The 25,729-nt window shown below is 42.8% G+C and overlaps 1 protein-coding gene across 2 annotated transcripts in view; it reads left to right on the top strand.

The window, feature by feature from the left end:
* The window catches only part of sbf2 (SET binding factor 2), a 743,327-nt gene that overhangs the window by 248,631 nt on the left and 468,967 nt on the right, over positions 1–25,729 (top strand). For both annotated transcript variants that reach the window (XM_068046388.1, XM_068046387.1), the window contains exon 3: positions 22,914–23,051. In XM_068046388.1, coding sequence (XP_067902489.1) covers positions 22,914–23,051 — 138 coding nt within the window. The remainder of the gene's footprint in view (positions 1–22,913; positions 23,052–25,729) is intronic.

Here is a 25,729-nt window from a genome sequence, read left to right as displayed (position 1 = left end):
CAGTGAGCAGGTTATTGCTGAGCAAGTGCCACTTGATAGCACTGTCGATGACTCCTTTCTTCACTTTGCTGATAATCGGGAATAGACCAATAGGGCGTTAATTGACCGGGTTGGATCTGTCCTGCTTTTTGTGTACAGGGCATACCTGGGCAATTTTCCACATTGCTGGGTAGATGCCAGTGAACAGGGATCAAAACAAATAATACTCATGGATCGATGGTATTTTATTTCAGAGTGCTGAGCAAGACTAGGAAGGAGATTTGTGAGGTGTTGACAATCATTGGTGAGCCACTGGATGCTGGGGAGGCAGTAGACTGGAAGCAGGATGACAAAACAGATATGGGAAATTACAGAACTGTTAGTCTTAACTTGCATTTTGTGCAACATAAATAATGGCTTCAGATATCCGGTATGAATTTAAGGATTATCTGTACAATAGTAAACTGGTGGAGGTGAAAACTTGCGTCCTTTATGAATCAATTGGATGCCAAAATAAGTGCTTTTGGGATCTCCCTAGATGGATAAATTATGAAGGACTGAATGGCTGACATTTAATTTTGCTGTCCGAAGTCTGACTCCTGTAAATGCGAGCTGAAAATACATTTCACTTACAAGGATTATCCAGGGCACCTCCATACTCTGTTATTGGAAGAGTAGGACAACACCATCTAGGTATGACTCCAACCAGTGGAGAGTTTTCCCCCAATTCCCTTTGACTCCAGTTTTGCTGCTCCAGTTTTTGATGATTTCCTAGCTGGGAGATAATGGCTTGGATTTTGCAGTCAGCAGTGAATGAACGGAATTTCTGTGAGCTTTTACATTGCAATTGGCGGTTATCAGATCATCAAAACAGCACAGTGCCCTCTCTAGGAATCTGGGACTTGTGTGAACAGGGCAAAACAATGGTTTGCACCTTCAACCCATCAGATTGGAAGATTCTTACTGAGGCGTGCAAAGTCGAAACCAGGAAATGTAAGTTAGAATATTTAATTCAATGTAAAATCATGTACTGAAAGCAAAATAAAGAGAGGGAAAGAAATATGGGATTGGGAGAGGGATAAGAGACTGAATGGAAAAGTAAATTTACATGTTTAAAAGTTCCAACAATAATGAAAATCTGAAGAAATGATACTTTACACTTGCTCATGTAGCCTCATGTTCCTACCAAAAAATCTAGGCCAGTGGATAAAAACAAGTGTTGAAACCAAAGATGGCTATAGTTCTTTGTTGTTCTATCAGTTTGAGATATGCACATTATTGGGAAAACATAAGAAAGAGCAATCTTTAGCTAGTAATTAAAATTAATTAATATAATAGATCAAAATAGAACTGCATCGCTACCTGTGACTTGTTCATTGGTGTGTTACGACCGAGGCAGCAGGAGTGCACTGTTAATTCAGTCCCACTTCTCCACAGGTCACAACATATATTTAAATTTTCCCACTTACTGATACAGTCAACCCTATATTCTATTTTTCCCCAGAATAAAGCACACCAACCAGGTTTCTTTAAGAAACAACAAAATTATCTGTTTATTATAAATCAACTCTTAACCAATAATAAAGTAAAACATACACACAAATTTAAATTTTAAAGCTCCTTATTTATCCTATCCCTCACACACACGTATACACTGGTTACCTGGGGAAAAAATAAAAGGGATTTTTTTTTACAGCTGTTATCAAAAAAAAAGGAATTAAAAAAACACTGGCTGAAAAGAAGGTATGGAAAGATGTCCTTTGTGTTGGTTAGGCATCCCAAATGTGTGAGGACGGCTGTCAATGGGATCTTCCTTGGAACAGTTCTTTCCAGGCGATGCTGATGATCAGTTTGGATAGGCTTTCCAAGCAATGCAGCTGCAGAGGCTCCATATAGGTCTTATAGCAGGAAGGCTGCCACAAGGTTTCAGTTCCACACATTTGACATGCAAGTTTTTAAAACGTGCAGGCTTTCTTCAAATACAGGAGGAAATAGGAATCTGAAGCACTGGAGATACAGGGATGGGTTTTCATGAGAGAGATGAGCAGGGTCATCTTATGTTTCAGGCCGAACACCAACTGGCTTTTTTAAACAGTTCAAATTGAAACCAAAACTTTCCAGAAGTCCAGTCCTATGACATCTATAAATCTTGGCTTGTCACTTCTTCATAAACATTTCTCCACGTCAAAACAACCCCTGCTGGGTTTTTATTTGAAAACAGGTGCCTTCCAGTGACTGTTTACACTTCACTCTCAGTCCATACCTTTCAGTAACTGTTTACAGTTCCAGCATCTATGGAATCCCTTTTCAGTTTTTTAATGCAAATTCTCAAATTTTAACAAAAAAAAGGAAACACTCGTTACACCTTCAACCTTTCGGAAATTAAATGCCGTTTTAAAATGCGTTTCATTACAATGTCTAAAAAAGCAGAAGTTGAAAACATTCTAAACACATTTTCACACTCATCCTCATTCACTCCTTATCTATAGTTAATACAATTTTGCTTTGTACCATTTTTGTACTTGTATACCTCAAACAACGTTAAATTCATGACAAAGCATCTACCGTAACATTATTTTTGCCCGCATTGTGGATAATCTTTAAGTGATCGGGCTGTAATAGTAAAGTCCATCGGAACAGCCTGTCATTCTGGTTTATAAATTTTTCCACAAAGTTTATCACCAAATCAGCCAGTTGCAACCTTCCAAACAGAGGTCCTCAGTTGTTCCAAGTGTTCCTTCCAAGTGCCACTATAGGCCAGCACATCAACAAGGTAGACTACATAGTTAGAAACACTGGCTACCACTGGGTTCACTAGTCTCTGAGAAGTTTCTGGAGTTCCCCCTAGCCTGTATGCTATCACTTGGCACTGGAAATACCATCCAGTGTGACGAGAGCTCATATTTTTTCAACTCTTAAAGGAACTTGCCAATATCCCTTTAATCCCAGTTCCGAAGAAGGGTCACTGACCCGAAACGTTAACTCTGCTTCTCTTTCCACAGATGCTGCCAGACCTGCTGAGTGATTCCAGCATTTCTTGTTTTTGTTTCAGATTTCCAGCATTTCTTGTTTTTGTCCCTTTAACAAATCTATTTTTGTAAGAAACATGGCACTGCCAACTCTGTCAATACAGTCTTCCAAGTGAGGGATTGGTAGGAGTCTGCCTTTGTTACTGCATTAACTTTTCTGTAGTCTATGCAAAAGTCTAGTTGACTGTCAGGTTTAGGCACTAATACGACTGGCGAACTCTAGCTTCTTTGACTGGATTCAATTAGGTGGTTTTCCAGCATGTATTGGATTTCTGCTTTGACCTGGGCATGTTTGTCTGGACTTGAGCGCTAAGGATTCTGTTTTATAGGAACGGATTCCCCTACATCCACATCATGGGTGGCTAAGGTTATACATCCTTGCTTATCCCAAAAGACTCTTTTAAATGCTGTGAGTAGGGCTTGTTAGGTCTTCTCGTTGTTTTGCATCTAAATGTGAAAGCATCGTGTCCAATCACCCTAGCAATGCTGTATTAGCTTACCGGATAATAGGAAGTTCAATTTGAGAGTTGCCGTAGCCTCCTTCTGCCTCATCCTCACTATCCCTTTCATTCTTAACTGTCTCTACTACCTGACATACCTATGCTTGCTTATCCTCCGCCCAGCGATAATATTGTTTTAACATATTGATATGACACAATTGATTCTTTTTTTGGCAATCTGGAGTGTCAATCAAGTAATTTACTTGCCAAATCTTTTGACCACTTTATATGGACCACTGAAACGTGCTTTCAATGGTTCACGCTGTAAAGGCCTCACCCCCTGTTTGAAATGTTTGGGTCTTTGCATGCTTGTCTGTCCATTACTTCATAGTTGTTTGGGAAGCTTTACATTGTTCCTGAGCAACTTTGCAGGCTCTCGTGAGCCATTCCCAGAACATTGATGCATAATCTAGTACAGAAGATTCATCCCTCTGTTCTAAAAACCTTTCTTTAATTAGTTTTAGAGGACCTTTTATCTCATGTCCGTAAACTAATTCAAAAGGACTGAAACCTGTAGACTCATTAGGTGAATCCCGAGTGGTAAACAGAAGAATTTCAAGCGCTTTATCACAATCATGGGGATATTCATGACAGTATGCCGTGATCATTGTTTTGAGGGTCTGATGGTACCTTTCTAAAGCTCCTTGTGTCTGTGGGTGGTATGCTGAAGACTTTAACTGTGTTATACTCAAATTACCCATAACTTCCTGAAAAATTTTAGACATAAAATTGGAACCTTGATCTGACTGAATCTCAATCCATAATCCGTATCTAGTGAAGAACTGGGTTAACTTCTCTACCACTACCTTAGCAGAAATTGTTCTCAAGGGAATTGCCTCTGAGAACCGAGTAGCCATATCCATAATAGTGAGTATATATTGGTGTCCCGCTTTTGTTTTCGGTAAAGTTCCTACACAGTCTACCAACACCCTACTAAATAGTTCTCCAGTAACTGGTGTGGGAATTGGAGATGCAGCTTTTATGGCAGGTTATGGTTTTCCCGCAATCTGGCACGTATGGCATGTTTTACAAAACTGTACGACGTCCTTGGAAAGACCTGGCCAGTAAAAATGTTGACTTATAGGTGATTTGTTCTTCTGGATCCCCACATGTCCTGCTATAGGAATTTCGTGCGCTAACCTTAATAGTTCCCACGATACTTTGGCAGTACCACTAACTGATTAACAACTGTCCATTCTTTGTCCACAGGTCTGTCAGGAGTCTCCACTTCCTCATCTGAACCCCATCTCTAATATAATAGCCTTTTGGATCTCCTTTTGCCTCAGCTTCTGTTAGAGCTGATTGTGCCACTTTATTAACTCAGGTTCAGCTTGCTGAGCTGTGATCAGAGAAGACTTACTAAATATTTCCTTTGGATTTTCTAAATCCCCAAAGGAAGTTTCGGCTATCTGTCTGTGCCGTCAAGTTTACTTCCGTCAATGGAACTTGTTTAGCCATTGCTTGGGTTACTACACATGAAGGAAAAATTCCTGGAACCTCTTCCTGTAATTGTTCTATCTCTTTAACTTCACTTGGTTTTTCCATGACTGTTGGAGAAGCTATTACCTTCGCTCTGGCCAAATCATTCCCCAGGAGTAGGTCAACTCCGTCTACTGGCAGACTATGGACAACTCCTACAGTTACCATTCCAGACATTAAGTCACGCTCTAGGTGTGAATTTTTAAATTCTTCCAGGAGAATTAGTTCGCTAGGGTTCTTATACGTGGCTTCCATCTTTAGTGCCCATATCGGATGTTCAAAATTGATTTGCTTTACACTCTCAAATTCTATACAAGTCTGACCAGACAATCTCCGGAAATTCCAAAATTTCTGTCATTAATCTTCACTGACCAACTCATACAGAGCAAGAATAGCCTTTTTTGCCATCTCAGAATCTGCAGAAGCCTCCTCAGAAAGCATGGCATAAACTTCACGAGCTCTGTCCATCAACCTGCTTTACATTAGCAGCATCCAGCTTTCCTTTGGTCATTTCATTTGTTTGGCTATCTTTTCAAAAGAAATGAAAAATGCCCTTTCCTCAAACCTTGGAAGTGCTCGTTTAAATTTAAACAGCTTTCCTCTGGGTCCTGGACTGGAGTCAGATGCTTCCTCACCAGAATCTTCACTGGCATCAAGACCACTCTTTTGTCCTAGTTCCATCTTTTTAAATTTGAATTCCTTTCCTTCTCCTCTTTCCTCAAATTCAGGTTTTTTCATTGTCACGTCTTTTTCACATTCAAACTGAAGTTTTTTCAATTCTTTTTCCTGCTCAAGTTTTCTTATTTCTATTTTTCTTGTTGAAGCTTAAGTTTTTCCATTTCTACTGTTTTTTCTTTTTCCTGTTGAAGCTCCAATTGCTTCATGTGTAATTGAATTTTAGCTAATTCAACTGCACTGCCCTGTGGTTTAGTTTCTTCTTCGTCCAATTCCAAATGTTGTGCTATTACTTCAATTTTATATCTGCTTTCTTTGCTCCTGGCTTTAACTCTAACCCCAATTGTGCTGCCAATGTTTAACCTTAGTTAAGTTCCGCATGTCACTCAGGGATACATCCTCCTTCCCCATAAAAGTTGCAGCAACTGCTAAAGACATTCCGGTGGTGTAGACTTTACTCTATTACCCAAGAAACCTGATTCTTTTATTTTCCTTTTCCAAATATTATTACCCCACTTACAATTGAATTTCGGCGGCGTTGAGTTAATCCTGACGTGAGCCCTCAGTTAATATGTTACAACTGAGGCGGGAGGAGCGCACTGTTAATTCAGTCCCACTTCTACACGGGTCACATCATATATTTAAATCTTCCCACTTACCGTTATGGTCAACTTATACTCTATTTTTCCACAGAATAAAGCACACCAACCAGGTTTCTTTAAGAAACAACAAAATTATCCATTTATTATACACACAGTCTTAACCAATAATAATGTAAAACATACAAATTTAAATATTAAAGCCCCTTATTTATCCTAGCCCTCCCCCTCTCTCTCATGCACACTGGTTAACAGGGAAAAAAAGAAAGGGATTTTTGTTTACAACTGTTACAAAGAAATAGGAGGAATAAAAAAAAACGCATGCTGCAAATAAGGTATGGAAAGATGTCCTTTGTGTTGGTTAGGCATCCCAAATGTGTGTGGACAGCTGTCAATGGGATCTTCCTAGAACAGTTCTTTCCAGGCGATGTTGATCAGTTTGAGTAGGCTTTCCAAGAGATGCAGCTACAGAGGCTCCACATAGGTCTTACAGCAGGAAGGCAGCATCAAAGTTTCAGTTCCACACATTTGACGTGCAAGTTCTTTAAATGTGCAGGCTTTCTTCAAATACAGGAGGAAATAGGAATCTGAAATACTGCCGATACAGGATGGGTTTTCATGAGAGAGATGAGCAGGGTCTTTTTCTGTTTCAGGCCAAACGCCAACTGGCTTTTTTTTTAAACAGTTCAAATTGAAACCAAAACTTTCCAGAAGTCCAGACGTCTATAAATCTTGGCTTGCCACGTCTTTGTAAACATCTCTCCAAGTCAAAACAACCCCTGCTGGGTTTTATTTGAAAACAGGTGCCTTCCAGTAACTTTTACAGTTCCAGCATCTATGGAATCTATTTTCAGTTTTAAAATATAAATTCTCAAATTTTAAGAAAAAAAAAGGAAACACTTGTAACAGGTGAAAGAAAAATCTTGCATTTATATTGCACCTTTCATGACTTCAAGACATTCCAGAACACTTCATGACCAACAAAGTGTTTTCAAAGTGTAATCACTGGTGTAAGGTAGGGAAATGCTTCCGCCAAATTCTACAAAGCAAGGGCCCACAAACAACAGTGAAATAACTGACCAAATAATCTATTTTAGTTGGTTGAGGGATAAATATTGGTCAGGACAGCAGGAGAACTCCCCTGCTCTTCTTTCAAGGGTGCCATGACATCTTTTATGCTGTCTAAGAGGGCAGATTGGGCCTTGATTTAATGTCTCATTGAAAAGGTGGCACATTCAAACACTACAGCACTGCCTCAATGCAGAACTGAGTGTACTGAGGTCTTAGACTGGGGCTTGAACCCACAGCCTCTATCTCAGAAGTGAGAATGCTATCACTGAGCTAAGGCTGACATTTGGTAGATGAATTCAAACCGATATCTGAAAATGAAATGGCCTCATCAAAATATTAATCCAGGCCTGTTTCTGTTTTTTAAATTACAAAATCTTGCCAGACTCACTTCAATGTATTTCACCTTCAGAGCAATCTCTGTTGTTCACTTTTTAGTTTGAAACACCTATATCATAATTGCACACCAACTTTCAAGAATTGTGTGGCTCTTAATTTCCTTGGGAGTTCCACAGAACTTTCAACATTAGAACCCACTGCAAAATGGTATAGCTGGACCCTTGATATTGTGGGATTTTCTGGTTGGCATGGAATCTCCACTAGCCCGTTACAAGTCCAGAAACGTCAGTAGTTTGCACTTAATTAGCTCAGAAGGAACCCACCACATAGGACTGGAGATTGGTGAGGTGAGTGAGCTGAGATGTACTGGCCTCAAGATTTGGTGCCTGGGCCCCACAAGGTCACTCCTATCAGGGGAGTGACCTGGACCCCTGAAGATCAGGGAGGTATATCAAAAAAAAAAGTCTGATTGGCTGTGTATAAGGAACTGAAGAGGTGATGGCTGGGGACTGCTAGGAGCCCTGCATCAACCTGATTTTAAAAAAGTATTGAGCTCATTTTACCAAGATGATGGGAGATCATTTCCAGGCTTCTTGCGCACAATAAAGCAAATGTACTTCTTCCAAAAAAAAACTTACGGTGACAGTAGCAAATTAAACATTTCCAATCCTACCCCTACTCTTCGTCATCCTTTGCTTTGTAGATTGGTCAATGTTTGGCATCAGGAAACAGCACAAAATTGACAACTGGTATTTCAAAGTGAGGAATATGTTTGAAAAATATGCTTTATAATGGCTGCACATTTGGGTAACTTACTTTCTGCCTTTCAGTCTTGACTACCACAAGTGTATATTTACACAAAATAGTCGTAAATGTGAAAAATGTGATGTGATTAATTTACTTTTACTATATCAAGGCATTGTTTAAAATATATTTTTATTGTCTTTACTTTCTTGTGCATGTGCAAGTAACAGATACAAACCGACAATCGTATGGTAGAATGAGCATTATGTAACAGATATATGGAAGTTAACTGTTCAACATATTGCGCACCAAAGTACTTGCAAATATAGTACTTGAAATATTTTCTCTTTCATGTAATGTTTTCCCCTCTAAACGGACGTGTAATGACGACTTTCTGCTCCTGACAGTTTTCTCTGTGGAGGTGTGTGTGAGCATTATGAATCTACTTAACCTATTGATTTGTTTTTCTTTTGTCTTGGGGAAGTAATCTATCTTCATTTGTTGCCTCTACATACTCCGGGTGTGGTGCACTTTTGCAACTGATGCTTGGAATGCTCACCTCATTCCAATTCAGAAATGATGAAGTCAAGATCAGCCAGCATGAGGAAAATCAGAGTGGTACTAGCCCTCAAAAACTGTTGTATTTCATTGTGGACTCAAACGCAAGGGACCTTAACAAAGGCCACTTAGAGGAATTTTTCTTTCTCTTATTGCACTATAACTGCAACATGCAACACCTATTTTATTTACCTTATGTGCTACATCAGAGTGGATAAAACAGTGCAGAAAATACAACACATGCTATTGCCTGCTTTGTAAAGGAAAAAAACTAGAACTTGTCAATACCTAGTCAAACATGATTTTGCTTATATTGAAAATTCTATTTAATATTTATTGAAATCTGTCTTAGACCATATAGAGTCATACAGCACAGAAACAGGCCCTTCAGCCCACCGTGTCTGTGCCGGCCATCAAGCCTTTCTATTCTAATCCCATTTCCCAGCAGTTGGCCTGTACCTTGCACGCTATGGCGTTTCAAGTGCTCATCTAAATTCTTCTTAAATGTTGTGAGGGTTCCTGCCTCTACCACCCCTTCAGGCAGTGTGTTCTAGATTCCAACCATCGTCTGGGTGATAAAAATGTTCCTCAAATCCCCTCTAAACCTCCTGCCCCTTACCTTAAATCTATTCCCCCTGGTTATTGACACCTCGCAAAGGGAAAAAGTTTCTTCCTATCTACTCTATCTGTGCCCCTCATAATTTTGTATATCTCAATCAGGTCCCCCCTCAGCCTTCTCTGCTGTAAGGAAAATAACCCTAGCCTATCCAGTCTCTTTTCATAGTTGAAATGCTCCAGCTCCAACATCCTGAAGAATAAGTATAAAGACCCTATTTATCATTATCTGTTATTGCTTCCATAACCCTAAAAATTAATTAACCTATAATATTGCCGTTTTAGACCTGGTGCTGCGATATGATCTTCCCTATTCCAGCTTGCAAAATGTAGTATAGCATTTGGCTGTGCTTGACTAACTGAAATTTTTCTTCTTGTCATTGTAACTGCGAACAACACAATGCTCATTATTCAATCTTAATTTAATACTGTTTGCATATATTTTGATTGGCAAGAGCTGACCATAGAGTTAGCTTTTCTCAGTCAATAATGCAGGAGTCTGTTATCTTGGACTCTGCATTTGCATGCTCAAGTGGAGTTTTGTTAACCAATCTCTCTTTCTCAAAATGTAACCATGCTGCATAACTGAGTATTTCTTGGGTTCTTATTCGCTGCTTGCATTGTATCAGAGATGGGGTTGGCCGTATGCTGTCATTAGTTTTGACGGGGTATACAAATACTCAAGATTAAATGAGGAACATGTTGAGAACCTCTGATTTTAACCTGGGTCCGAACATTCTCCATTGAAACTTGCCAACACGTGAACCCATTGCATTGTTTGAATATTTTTAAATAATAATTCCACATAAGATTGTTTCAGATTTTTCTATGAACTGGATGGTACAGAGCAGAAAGGAATATGGTGAACTTCTACAGGTGGTGTTTATTTGTAGACTGCACTTTTTTCTTAGAGAAGAAAAATAAATTAAGCACGAAGCTTCAGTTATTTTCATTAAAATCAGGTTAAAATTTTGACATGAAAGGAATTGTCACATAATATTTTCCAAATGTCTTTTTACAGTTCAAAATCTAATGCTTATAATTTGATAAATTAACTAAGGATTTTTATATCAGTGTTTTAGGTATTTCACTGAAATGCTATTAATAAGTTATGCATATTGTGCCGTGTCTTACAAATGTAGTTGATAAATGTATCTTGGGTAACTTGCATGTTATTTTACTCACTAATGAAGCATATTTATATGAAGTGCTATAGTTGAATCTCGATAAACCCATCATCTGTTTTGCTAAGAAATGTGCTTGGATCAAGATTTCTATAAACCATAGATAAAAATAGCCAATTTGAAAATTTTTGTCTGACAGTTCATTTGCTGAAATTATTCATTTAGCCAATCAATTTAGATCTAAACTGAAAATGTTTAGAAGTCTGTATTGCAATGAAATTTCTAAATTTGTATTTCTGATGAAATTTAGCAGCAGTTTTACTATCATCTACAGTCCTTTATAAACCAACAGTGGGCAGCATTTTTTAGCTTTTAAATTACTGGCATTAAAAGTGATTTGACCAATATGCATTTATCTATTGTTGACCCTATGTTGAAGTAAAATGCGAATACTAACTGAATAGCTTAACTGTTACAGGATACTGAGGCTGCAAAATTCAGCTCCTTAGCACCATATTTTCAGCTATGTGGGTGCCGTTTTGGCTCCAAAGTGATATCTGTGGGGTGCGTATACCGTTATGGCGTGAGCTGTGCCGGACACCATTTTGGTGGAGACACAATGACCGCCAGAAGTACGCAGAGTAGGCGGATCGTGACGTCAATCAATGAGTGACACTGGTTTAATGCTAGCCCTGCCACTTTGGGGCTCAGCACTCCAGCTGTCATCTCTTAAACATACACAGCTGAACATGCGTTTAGCACCACGAAGCAAACCCTCCCCCAAACCCCACTCAGCTAGCGCTATTTAAAGTGATCGTCAGATACTTACTGGTTAGTTGCTGATTGGTTTCAGCTGGCTCTTTGCTGTGATTGTGAAGTGCTTGGTGCTGAAGTCTGCATAGAGCAGTGAGGCATGTGCTGAAGAACTTGGTCTTCACTTCAAGGATTCTGCACAAACTACTTTCTCCCAGACATGGGTGTCCTAGTAGGTATTCCCCTTGGACTATAGCATGATGGGAAAAATGAGCAGAGGTGACACAGATCAGGACAAGCTTCTGGAAGAGGGACGGAGCGACGGGCTCTCAGCAGGAAGCCATATCCTCCCAGGATGTTAAGAGAGCGATTCTCCTACCTGAACCTCAGCGAGGAGCAGTGTGTCAGATATCTCCGTTTCATCAAGGACATCCTATTCATAAAGTAATTTATGGCACTGAAGGAGGCCATTCGGCCCATCAAGTCCATCCTCTTTGAAATCTACCACAGTTGCAACTTCAGAACAGGGCTAGGACAGCATTGCCATTGGCTGCGCACACATTATTTTGCAACTGTTGCATGTCAACTCTGAGATGCACCACAACAAAAAGGAAGTTTGCTGCCTCAACGTCAGCTGGTGTGTGACCATACACAGAGAATCATGCAGGGAAATGCCCAGTATTCTGGTAGCAGTTATGATGCCTTCATTCTGTGGCACTCCATTGTACCATTGAATTTGAGCCATCATGATAAACCATAGTGTTATCATTTGACAACATGGCTAATGACTGCGGTGTGCAACCCATGCACACGAGGGCAGCATACATACTGTGAGAGCCATGCTGCTACACGAAATGTGATAGAACTGACCAATGACGTGCTGCAGCAATGCTTTTACTACCTGGATCGCTCTGGAAGAGGCCTGTGATACTCCACAGAGCAGCTGTCAGATTTACGGTGATCTGCTGCATGCTGTGCAACCTCGCCATCATGAGGGCACAGATCTTGCCACCAGCTATACAGCGAGAGCTGGAAGTAGGAGGAGGAGCAAGGAAAGAGGCGACCAACACAGTCACTTTCTGGTTGGGCTGTCTGTGAACGACTCATTCCATTGCCATACCAGTAAACGCAACCCCAATTTCCTGTTCGCTAACATTCCCACGCCTTACTTTCCCTCATTACTCACCATTACAGCGGCTGCCTGGCCGTAGTGCAAGATAAAAGCCTTCACAAAATAAACATTCCAAACCAAATTTATAAATAAAACAATGTCATATTGCATACAAATGCCAACTAGCCTTCATTGTGCATTCCCTCAGTGCTTGTGTTCTGTGTACCTTGTCTATCTGCAACATAGCTGGTGGAAAACTGTTAACTTTCAATGGGGGAAATGACTTTGAACAGCCCTGACCCTAGAAGGCCCAGCTTCGGACAGCACCATCTTATTCTAGGCAGCAGCAGTCTAGGCTGGCTAGTTGAACAGCAAGGGCATTGGTGGAGTGGCAGGGGTGGGATGATGAATGATGTCACCCTGACCAAAAACGCAGGTTCATGGTCCACAGAGGCCACTGTGACTTCTCCCGGCTGGTGCCTCAGCAATCCTGTTGAAAGATAGTTTGTTGGACTGCTGTGACACTCTGCCAACCCCTTCAAACACTGGTATCCACAGCCATGATGACAACAGTCTGAGCTTGCATAGCAGCAAGCTAAATTTCCACCGTCGCACCTAGATCTTGAGTGGAGTCTACTTGTGCTGACTGGGAAGCTGAAACATTACATGCTGCATCATGGTTGGATCTGCAAGCATGCTAATGGAGTTGGCTATCATTTCCACACTGGAAAAGGTGGGCTGCACACTGTCGACCAAGCACTGTGCCAAGTTGGTGCCAGACGACTCCATGCTCCTTGACGATGCACACAGGCTTTCTGACAGGCCTGCCATCACACCAAGCATTTCATAGAATCATAGAATGGTTACTGCACAGATGGAAGCTATTTGGCCTGTCTTGTCTGTGCTAGCTCTCTGTAAGAGCAGTTCAGCTAATCCCACTCCCCTGCCCTTTCCTAGTATCCCTGCATTTTTTTCCATGTTCAGGTGATATCCAGCCCTCTTTTGAAAGCCACAATTGTATCTGCCTCCAACACACACTCAGGCAGTGCATTCCAGATCCTAACCACTTGCTGTGTGAAAAGGTTTTTCCACACGTCACCTTTGATTCTTTTGCCAGCCGCCTTAAATCGGAGTCTTCTGGTTCTTGACTCCTCCACCAGTGGGAGCAGTTTCTCTCTTCTGCCTGGACCCCTCATGATTTTGAACACCTCTGTCAAATCTCCTCTCAACCTTCTCTTCTCAAAGTAGAACAACCCTAGCTTCTCCAATCCATCAATGTAACTAAAGTCTGTCATTGCTGGAACCATTCTTGTAAATCTATTCTACATTCTCTCTCAAGCCTTTGCATCATAAAGTACGATGCCCAGATTTGGACACACCACTCCAGTTGAGGCCGAACCAGTGTTTTGTAAAGATTCGTCTTAACTTCTTTGCTTTTGTACTCTATTCCTCTATTTATAAAGCCTAGGATCCTGTATGCCTTTTTAACCACTTTCTCAACCAGCCCTGAGCCTTTAACAATTTGTGCAGATATACCCCCAGGTGTCTCTGTTCCTGCACCCCTTTTGGGATTGTATCCTTAATTTTATATTGCCTCATTCTTCCTACCAAACTGTACCATTTCACACTTGACTGCATTAAATTTCATCATCTACATGTCCGCCCATTCCACCAGCCTGTCTACACCGTCTTTCAGTCCATCACTATCCTCCTCACAGTTCACAATAGTTCCAAGTATTGTGTTATCTGAAAAGTTTGAAATTGTGCCCTGCACACTCAAATCTAGGTCATTTAGTATGGATCAAGAAAAGCAGTGGTCCTAATGCCAACCTCTGGGGATCTCCATTATATACCTTCCGCCAGTCTGCAAAACAATCATTCCCCACTACTCTGTTTTCTGTCACTTAGCCAATTTCATATCCATGCTGTCATTGTCCCATTTATTTCATGGACTTCAACTTTGCTGACAAGCCTATTATGTGGCACTTCATCATCTAAAGCCTTTTCGAAGTCCATGTACACCACATCATGTACATCACATTAAATCACTTCAGTTAAACACGATCTGCCTTTAACAACTCCTTGTTGCCTTTCCTTAATTAATCCACATTTGTCCAAGTGACTGTCAATTTTGTTGCGATTATTGTTTCTCAAAGCTTTCCCACCACCGGGGTTAAACTGACTGGCCTGCAGTTGGTGTGTTTATCTTTACATCCTTTCTTGAACAAGGGTGTAATATTTGCAGTTCTCCAGTCCTCTGACACCATCCCTGTATCTAAGGAGGATTGGAAGAGTATGGTGAGTACCTCTGCAATTTCCATCTTTACCTCCCTCGGATGCATCTGATCTGGTTGTAGTGACATCAACTTTAAGTATAGGAAGCCTTTCTAATACCTCCTCTTCATCAGTATTTAGCCCATCCAGTATCTTGACTACCTCCTCTTTTGCTATGACTTTGGCAGCATCTTCTTCCTTAATGAAGACAGATGCAAAGCACTCACTTTGTACCTCTGCCATATGTAGTTCCCTTTTCAGTCCCTGATTGGCCTCACCCCATCCTCTTATTACCCTGTTCCCATTCATATGCTTATGGAAGACTTTTGGATTCTGTTTTATGTCAGCTGTCAGTTTCCTCTCATACTCTCTCATTGCCTGTCTGATTTATTTTTTCATTTCCCCTCTGAACTTTCTAGCCTAGTTCCCACATGTATAATCAACCTGTCATATGTCCACTTTTTCTGCTTCATCTTATTCTCTATCTCGCTTGTCAACCAGGGAGCTCTGGCTTTGATTGCCCAACCTTTCCACTCGTGGGAATGTACCGTGACAGTATCTGAACCATCTCCTGTTTAAAGACAGTCCATTGTTCTGTTACAGTTTTGCCTGCCCATTTACCTGGGACAGATCTGTTCTCACCCCACTGAAATCGGCCCTCCTCCAATTTAGTATTTTTATTTTAGATTGCTCCTTGTCCTTTTCCATAGCTAACCTGAACCTTATGATACTGTGATCGCTATCCTTCAAATGTTTTTCCATACTGACACTTGATCCACGTCATTCCCCAGAACCTGATCCAGCAAGCCTCCTTCTTCATTGGGCCGGAAACATATTGATCAAGAAAATTCTCCTGAACACACTTTGGAAACTCTTCTCGCTCTCTGTCCTTTACAGTGTTACTATCTCAGTTTATATTATGATAATTGAAGCCCCCATTTGCACCTCTGTGCAATTTCCCTGCAACCTGCTCTTCCATATCTTTCTCACTAATTGGCAGCCTATAGAATATACCCTGTATTTTTTACTAACTTTAAACAAACAGATTCATTCATTGACTCCTCGAGGGCATCCTCTCTGTCTCCAGCATCGTAATATTTTTCTTAATCATTACAGCTACCCCTCCTCCCTTGTTTCCTGTTTATTGTGCACAATAACCATTAGTTTTATGTAAAGCACCCCATCACAGTCCTCATCGGAGTCTTCTGCTGCAGAACCCACCTTCTTATGAGCTGGCACCTGCGCTACTCTTGTCTCCTACCCTGGCTGCAGGCCACTCATGCCTGGTGTTTCTAGCATATGCAGATACCACCTCTACGATGACAAAATTATGCACCATTTCAATATGAAATCGAGTGATGATATTGGTTCTGCGTTATTGTTTTCTTGCTCGTCTACCTGTTTCGCTTTCACCACTGGCTGGTGAGGTGGCAATTCTTAGGTATCTGAAAAGAGAAAGACACGAGCATGGGAGGGTGGGGGTAAGGGAAAGCAAGAGGTGCATACATAAACCATTTTTAGCTTGTAAATCAGAAGAGATTGTGCAATGAAAGAAAGTGGGTTGTGAACTGGGGGATGAGGTATGAGGATGCTATTGTCTTTGCTGGTTTCAGCCCCCTTGCTGGCCACGGTCTCAGTGATGGCTGCTTCAATGATGGCGAGCACCGTTCACTCCATGGGAGTAAGGACATGCAGCCGCACTTATCCCTGCCTGTTAGGTCCTGCTGCCTCCAGTTAGGTACCACCTTGTCCTTTAAGAAAGAGAACATTGTGTCAGTGAATGTGGTGCAATGTGTCTGTCATGGTCAAAATAGTTGGCAGTGCGTATAAACTGTCCGATGTGGCAGTGAGGCTTGCAGCAGTGACTAGCAATCCCAAGGCCAGGGGTTCAGATCCCACCATGACAGGTGGTGGAATTTAAATTCAGTTAATAAATCTGGAATTAAAAAATGCTAGTCTCAGTATTGGTGACCATGAAACCATTGTCGATTGTTGTCAAAACCCATCTGGTTCATGAATGTCCTTTAGGAAAGGAAATCTAACGTCCTTACCTGATCTGGCCTACTTGTGACTCCAGACCCACAGCAATATGGTTGACTCTTAAATGTTCTCTGAAATGGTCTAGAAAGCCACTCAATTGTACTGAAACTGCTAGAGAAAAGTCTGAAAGGAATGAAACCAGACAGACCACCTGGCATGCACCTAGGCACCGGAAACAACGGAAAGGACCCTGCAAAGTCCTCCTTACTAACATCTGGGGGCTTGTGCCAAAATTGGGAGCAACAGCCTGACATAGTTTTTCTCTCAGAATCATACCTTACAGACAATGTCCCAGACACCACCATCACCATCCCTGATGATTGTACAATGTCCACTGACAGGACAGATTCACTCGAGGTAGCAGCACAGTAATATATAGTTGGGAGGGAGTTGCTCTGGGAGTCCTCAACATTGACTCCGGACTCCATGAAGTCTCATGGCATCCGGTCAAACATGGGCATGGAAAGTTCTTGCTGATACTGCACCCCCTCAGCTGATGAATCAGTACTCCTCCATGTTGAACACCACTTGGAAGAAGCACTGAGGGTGGCAAGAGCACAGAATGTACCCTGAATGGGGGACTTCAATGTTCATCCCCAGGAGTGGCTTGGTAGCACACTACTGACTGAGGTGGCTGAGTCCTAAAAGTCCTAAAAATAGCTGCTAGACTGGGTCTGCGGCAGTTGGTGAGGGAACCAACAAGAGGGTAGATCCTACTTGATTTCGTCCTCGTCAAACAACCTGTTGCAGATGCATCAGTTGATAGTATTGGTAGGAGTGACCACCACACAGTCCTTGTGGAGACGAAGTCCCATCTTCACATTGTGGGTTCTCTGCATTGTGTTGTGTGGCACTACCACCATGCTAAATGGGATAGATTTCGAAATCTAGCAACTCATAATTGGGCATCCATGAGGCACAGTGTACCATCAGTTGCAGCAGAATTGTTTTCAGCCACAATCTGTAACCTCATGGCATATCCCTCACTCTACCATTACTATCAAGCCGGGGGGCCAACCTGGCTCAATGAAGAGTGCAGGAGGGCATGCCAGGAGCGGCACCAGGCACACTTAAAAATGAGGTGTCAACCTGGTGAAGCTACAATGCAGGACTACTTGTAGGCCAAACAGAGGAAGTGGCATGCGAAGCGATCCCACAGCCAATGGATCAGATCTAAGCCTCTGCAGTCCTGCCACATCCAGTCGTGAACGGTGGATAGTTAAACAAGTATCAGGAGGAGGAGGCTCTGCAAATATCCCCATCCTCAATGATGGAGGAGCCCAGCACATCAGTGCAGAAGACACAGCTGAAGCATTTGCAACCATGTTCAGCCAGAAGTGCCAAGTGGACGATCCATCTCTGCCTCCTCCTGAGGTCCCCAGCATCACAGATGCTAGTCTTCAGCCAATCCGATTCACTCTGTGATATCAAAAGAAATGGCTGAAGGCACTAGATACTGCAAAGGCTATGGGCTCTGACAAAATTCAGGCAATAGTACTGAAGACTTCTGCTGCAGTACTGGCTTCGCACCTAGACGAGCTGTTCCAGTACACCTACAACACTGTATCATGGCCAGGTGAGGAGGTGTCAAAGGGCTTCCCTCCTTGTTTGATCACAACAGGTTTAATTTGTTAAAGTGGATGTACTGGCCAATTCAGTAGGTGTTTGCTTGCTTCTTGTTATGATCATAACAAGTAAGTAATCGGACAGGTTTTCTTGAGTTTAACAAAGAAAGAGTTTAACCTTATGGTACTTAAACCAAACTAAGTAAAATAATAAAAAATGCAGCAACTTTCTCTCTCTTTCTCTCTCTCTCTCTCTCACACACACACACACACACACACACACACACACACACACACACACACGCGATAGAGGTTCACACACACAAATAGGTTACAGAGTGGGGAAGAGTAGATTGGTTGAGTTTTTTTTAGAACATTACAGCGCAGTACAGGCCCTTCGGCCCTCGACGTTGCGCCGACCTGTGAAACCATTTGACCTACACTATTCCATTTTCATCCATATGTCTATCCAATGACCACTTAAATGCCCTTAAAGTTGGCGAGTCTACTACTGTTGCAGGCAGGGCGTTCCACACCCCTACTACTCTCTGAGTAAAGAAACTACCTCTAACATCTGTCCTATATCTATCACCCCTCAACTTAAAGCTATGTCCCCTCGTGTTTGCCATCACCATCCGAGGAAAAAGACTCTCACTATCCACCCTATCTAACCCTCTGATTATCTTATATGTCTCTATTAAGTCACCTCTCCTCCTCCTTCTCTCCAACGAAAACAACCTCAAGTCCCTCAGCCTTTCCTCGTAAGACCTTCCCTCCATACCAGGCAACATCCTAGTAAATCTCCTCTGCACCCTTTCCAAAGCTTCCACATCCTTCCTATAATGCGGTGACCAGAACTGCAAGCAATACTCCAGGTGCGGTCTCACCAGAGTTTTGTACAGCGGCAGCATGACCTCGTGGCTCCGAAACCCAATCCCCCTACTAATAAAAGCTAACACACCATATGCCTTCTTAACAGCCCTATTGACCTGGGTAGCAACTTTCAGGGATTTATGTACCTGGAGTCCATAGAAAAAAAAAGGGGTATACAGTCTGTAGAGTTTGGTGATTCGGCTGGCTACTGGCTAAATTCGGTGGTCCTGAGGCTTTTAGTTTGAAGAGATACATGACTGATTTGCTGGATCTCTTGGAGACAGCAATGTGGATGACTTCCTCCAAAGAGGTTTCTGATTGTAGCTGGAGTATGCAGAGGTGGTTAGTCAGCAGGCAGAGTTCGAAGCTTGCAAACTGGAATGGAGAGCGAGAGAGAGAGGGACCCCCACTTGAGTCTGCACCTGTCGGAGTCCAGATGCTTCTCTCTCTGGTGCAGAGAAACACCAGCTTGTCACATGACACTCCCCCAGTGATTTAAGCATGGTAGTTAGCGTATTTCTTCTTGCTAAAAAGAGCAGGCAGTTCCCTTAAACTTCTGGGTCTTGGCTCTGGCTGGAATGAACAGACATTTTGTCTCTATCTCACAGGCCTTGCAATGTAGGATACAGTATTGCAAATTAGGTGGCCATCTTAAGCTGCTAGCAAAGTCATTATTTATCTGTCCCTTTTGAAATTACTGAAAATATAAATTCAGGTCTCCAGTCAGTGGATTAATGAAAATTATCATTCAACAAAACACGTTGTTGTGCCAACTAGCATCTACCCGATGATATGGAAAATTGCCCAGGTATGTCCTGTCCACAAAAAGCAGGACAAATCCAACCAGGCCAGTTACCACCCTATCAGTCTACTGTCGATCATCAGCAAAATGATGGAGGGTGTTGGAGACAGTACTATCAGTTGACACTTACTCAGCAATAACCTGCTCACTGACGCTCAGTTTGGGTTCCCCCAGAGCCACTCAGCTCCTGCCATCATTACAGCCTTAGTCCAAACGTGGACAAAAGAGCGGAACTCCAGAGGTGAGGTGAGAGTGAATGCCCTTGACATCAAGGCACCATTTGGCTGAGCGTGGCATTGAGGAGCCCTAGCAAATTTGGAATCGATGGGAATTGGGGGAACTCTCCACTAGTTGGAGTCGTACCTAGCACAAAGGAAGATGGTTGTGGTTGTTGGAGGTCAATCATCTCAGTCCAAGGACATCACTGCAGGAGTCCCTCAGGGTAGTGTCCTAGGCACAACCATTTTCAGCAATTTCATCAATGATCTTCCCTTCATCATAATGTCAGAAGTGGGGATGTTCACTGATGATTGCACAATGTTCACCATTTGCAACTCCTTAGATACTGAAGCAGCCCTTGTCCGTATGCAGCAAGACCTGGACAACATTCATGCTTGGGCTGATAAGTGGCAAGTAACACTCGTGCCACACAAGTACCAGACAATGACCATTTGCAACAAGAGAGAATCTATCCTTGACGTTCAATGGCATTACCATCACTAAATCTCCTACTATCAACATCCTGGGGATTGCCATTGACCAGAAACTGAACTGGACCAGCCATATAAGCACAGTGGCTACAAGAGCAGGTCAGAGGCTGGGAATTCTGTGGCCAATAACTCACCTTCTGACTCCCCAAAGCCTGTCCATCATCTACAAGGCACAAGTCAGGTGTGTGATGGAATACTCTCCACATGCCTGGATGGGTGCAGCTCCAAAAACACTCAAAAAGCTCGACGCCATCCAGGACAGAGCAGCCTGCTTGATTGGCACCCCATCTACCATCTTCAACATTCACTCCCTCCACCACCGATGCACAGTGGCAGCAGTATGTATCATCTGCAAGATGCACTGCAGCAGCTCGCCAAGACTCCTTCGACAACAACTTCCAAACCCGCGACCTGTAAAACCTAGAAGGACAAGGCCAGCAGATGCATAGGAACGCCACCACCTGGAAGTTCCCATCCAAGCGACACACCATCCTGACTTGGAACTATATAGCCATTCATTCACTGTCACTGGGTCAAAATCCTGGATCTCGGTTCCTAACCAGACTGTACCTACCCCACATGGACTGTAGCGGTTCAAGGTGGCGACTAACCAGCACCTTCTCGAGGGCAATTAGGGATGGGCAATAAATGCTGGCATAGCAGTGATGCCCACATCCCATGATAGAATCAAAAAACAAGTGAGCATGAGGTGAAGCTATTTATGATAGGGATGGGTCCTGATTGATAAGAGATTGCGGATTTGGTGCATTGATCAGTGTAAGACCACTGGTGCAGTTGGTGGGATATGATATTTGAAAATACATTCACTGATCCTTACCACTCACGTGAGGTCATTGAACTTTTTGTAGCACTGCATCTCAGGTCCTTAGGGGTAGACTTCTGACATGGTTATCTGGTGTCACTGTGTTCGCAAAGTTTGTCTAGAGGGCCTGTTGGCTCCCCTGTGGATAGATCACATCTCTCCTCCTGTACATCGCCTCCACCAAGCGTTTAGTACAGCGTCGGAGAATGTTGGAGCGTGCGCACTCTGCTGTGCCGTAACTTGCTCCTCTTCACTGCTTAGACTCTCTTCCCTGCCCCCCCACCCCCACCTTAAGTGGTTCAGGTTGGCTTTAAGGTGGTGCTACCCTTGCACGAACTTGGTCTCCTCTGAGGCGTGTAGTCACAACAACGCATTTAGTGCTGGCTGCACACAAGTAGTCATGCAAATTAGCAGGCAGCATAAATTTGGTGTGCCGCCTGTATTGGAAGCAACGGTTGTGGATTGATTGCACATCGCGTCGCCTGCACCTGTCTTCAGGGGCAATTGAATTTTGCCCTCTTGATTTCGAGTTCAACTGTTGTATGTTCATGTTTCACTCTGTCCTTCAAATCAGTTGCATCTAATGTTGCACTTATACTACAGAATTACTTGAAATACTTTCATCATAATCTTGGCCATTGGTGTTGTGGAAACTGTCTCGTTTATGTTGGGAAATTTGCACACTACTGATAGCAAATTTTAGGAAGTTTGAAAATTGTGAATCTCAACTTTCAGCTGTAACTGTTGCAGGCTTCCTGATGGCTGGAAAGACTTGTACAACCAGTAAAAACTGTGTTGCTGGCCTTGAGAAAGAGACAGGAAGTGAAAGACCATTTGTTAAGAAATATAAACAGCGAATGCTGGAAATACTCAGCCAGTCAGGCAGCATCTGTGGAGAGAGAAACATGGTTAATTCTTCAGTTCCATGAACTTTCTTCAAAACTTGAAAAACACAAAAGATCATCAAACTAGAACATGAAGTCTCTTTCTCTCTCCGCAAATGCTGTCTGAACTGTTGAGTATTGTGAACTTCCTTTGTTTTTATTTCAGCTTTCCAGCAGCTGCAGTATTTTGCATTTGTTGAAAAATGCAGTTTAATCCAGACACTTGTATTTTTCACTCTCATTAACAAAATTGCCAAGCAGCATATAATGTTTGACATTCAGGCTTATAAAACTCTTCAGATGATTTTTTGGATGTTTTGGCGGAACAATATTGTGTCCTAACTGTTCATTATTTGTTTTTCACTCTAGTTTTGTCAACCTGCTGGCTGGCAACTGTCCACGGAACGAAAACAGCCGACGTATTTTGTTGTGGTTCTGACAGACATTGACTCAGATCGCCACTACTGTGCATGTCTAACTTTTTATGAAGCGGAAATTAATTTACAGGTAAGTACATTCAGAGAATTTCCTATCTGCCTCATATTACATCATAACGTGGCCCTCGACGGCTGAAGGTACGATTGGTGTGAAGAGAGAGGGGATGCACTAGAGCACAGAGTCTGAGGAATGGAGAGCTCTGAGGGCAGTATTAGGGCTGGGAGGATTACAGAGATAGGAAGGGGCAAGGCCATGAAGGGATTTAAACACCAGGATAAGATTTTTAAATTTGAGCGAATTTGCTTCAGAAAGGACAGGAGTGATAGGTGCAGGATAGAAAATTAGGTAGCAGAATTTTGGAATAATTAAAGTTTATGAGAATGGGAGGCTGGCCAGGAGGTCATTGGAATAGTTGAGTCTGTAGGTGACAAACGCACGGATGAGGATTTTAATTGTAGATGGTCTGAGATAGGGGCAGAAACGATGGCATAATGGAGGTGGAAGTAGGTGGTCTTTGTGATGGAGAGGATATGCAGTTGGAAGCTCGTTCTGGATTCAAATAAGACACCCAGGTTGCAAGTAATTTTGCTCAACCTGAGGCACTATCCAGAGTACAGAGTTTTAGGAGTTATCGAAGTGGTACTTGGCTCCACGTGGCATGAAAGACAGTTTTCTTGGGAACCCATTTGTTTCTCTCTCTCCTTTGCAATTTCTATGAGTGTCAGAAATTTGGTGTCATTAGAATTGTGTGATCATCGTTTTTGCCTCGTTTTAATGCCCTGCTGTCTTCTTTGGCTGTCTGTGCCGGGTCTTTCATTAAGGAACACAGGAGTAGGTCATTCAGCCCATCGAGCTTGCTCCGTCATTCAATGCGATTATGGCTGATTATCCACTTCAATGCCTTTTTCCCACACTATCCCCGTATTTATTTATTTAGAGATACAGCACTGAAACAGGCCCTTCGGCCCACCAAGTCTGTGCCGACCATCAACCACCCATTTTATACTAATCCTACATTAATCCCATATTCCCTACCACATCCCCACAATTCTCCTATCACCTACCTACACTAGGGGCAATTTACAATGGCCAATTTACCTATCAACCTGCAAGTCTTTGGCTGTGGGAGGAAACCGGAGCACCTGGCGGAAACCCACGGGGTCACAGGGAGAACTTGCAAACTCCACACAGGCAGTACCTGGAATCGAACCCGGGTCGCTGGAGCTGTGAGGCTGCGGTGCTAGCCACCGTGCCGCCCCTAGAAATCTGTCAAACTCTACTTTAAACATAATCAATGACTGGGCTTCCACAGCCCTCTGGGGTAGAGAATTCCAAAGATTTACAACCCTCTAAGGAAAGAAATTTCTCCTCATCTCGGTCCTAAGTGGCTTCCCCCTTATTTTGAAATTGTGTCCCCTGGTTCGAAATGCCCCAACTAGGAGAAGCATCTTACCTGCATCAACCATGTCTATCCCTTTAAGTATTTTGTAGGTTTCAATGAGATTACCTCTCATTCTTTGAAACTCTACAGAATACTGGACCAGTTTCCCCAATCTCTCTTCATAGGACAGTCCCACTGTCCCAGGAACAAATTTGCTGAACTTTCATTGCACTCCCTCTATGGCAATAATATCCTTCCGAAGGTAAGGGGACCAAAACTGCACACAGTACTCCACGTGCAGTCTAACCAAGGTTCTATACAATTGAAGCAAGACATCACTACTCCTGTACTCAAATCCTCTTGCAATAAAGGCCAACATACCATTAGCCTTCCTAATTACTTGCTACACCTAATTGCATGTTAGCATTCATTGACTTATTGATGACACCCAGGTCCCTTTGTACATCTACACTTTCTAACCTCTTCTTTCTTTTGGGCCTCCTTATCTCGAGAGACAATGGATACGCGCCTGGAGGTGGTCAGTGGTTTGTGAAGCAGCGCCTGGAGTGGCTATAAAGGCCAATTCTGGAGTGACAGGCTCTTCCACAGGTGCTGCAGAGAAATTTGTTTGTTGGGGCTGTTGCACAGTTGGCTCTCCCCTTGCGCCTCTGTCTTTTTTCCTGCCAACTACTAAGTCTCTTCGACTCGCCACAATTTAGCCCTGTCTTTATGGCTGCCCGCCAGCTCTGGCGAATGCTGGCAACTGACTCCCACGACTTGTGATCAATGTCACACGATTTCATGTCGCGTTTGCAGACGTCTTTATAACGGAGACATGGACGGCCGGTGGGTCTGATACCAGTGGCGAGCTCGCTGTACAATGTGTCTTTGGGGATCCTGCCATCTTCCATGCGGCTCACATGGCCAAGCCATCTCAAGCGCCGCTGACTCAGTAGTGTGTATAAGCTGGGGATGTTGGCCGCTTCAAGGACTTCTGTGTTGGAGATATAGTCCTGCCACCTGATGCCAAGTATTCTCCGAAGGCAGCGAAGATGGAATGAATTGAGACGTCGCTCTTGGCTGGCATACGTTGTCCAGGCCTCGCTGCCGTAGAGCAAGGTACTGAGGACACAGGCCTGATACACTCGGACTTTTGTGTTCCGTGTCAGTGCGCCATTTTCCCACACTCTCTTGGCCAGTCTGAACATAGCAGTGGAAGCCTTACCCATGCGCTTGTTGATTTCTGCATCTAGAGACAGGTTACTGGTGATAGTTGAGCCTAGGTAGGTGAACTCTTGAACCACTTCCAGAGCGTGGTCGCCAATATTGATGGATGGAGCATTTCTGACATCCTGCCCCATGATGT

Source organism: Heterodontus francisci, chromosome 14 (genome assembly GCF_036365525.1).
Source record: "Heterodontus francisci isolate sHetFra1 chromosome 14, sHetFra1.hap1, whole genome shotgun sequence".
NCBI lineage: Eukaryota > Metazoa > Chordata > Chondrichthyes > Heterodontiformes > Heterodontidae > Heterodontus > Heterodontus francisci.
Note: the sequence above shows the minus strand (reverse complement) of the source record. Positions and strands in the feature narration are given on the sequence as shown.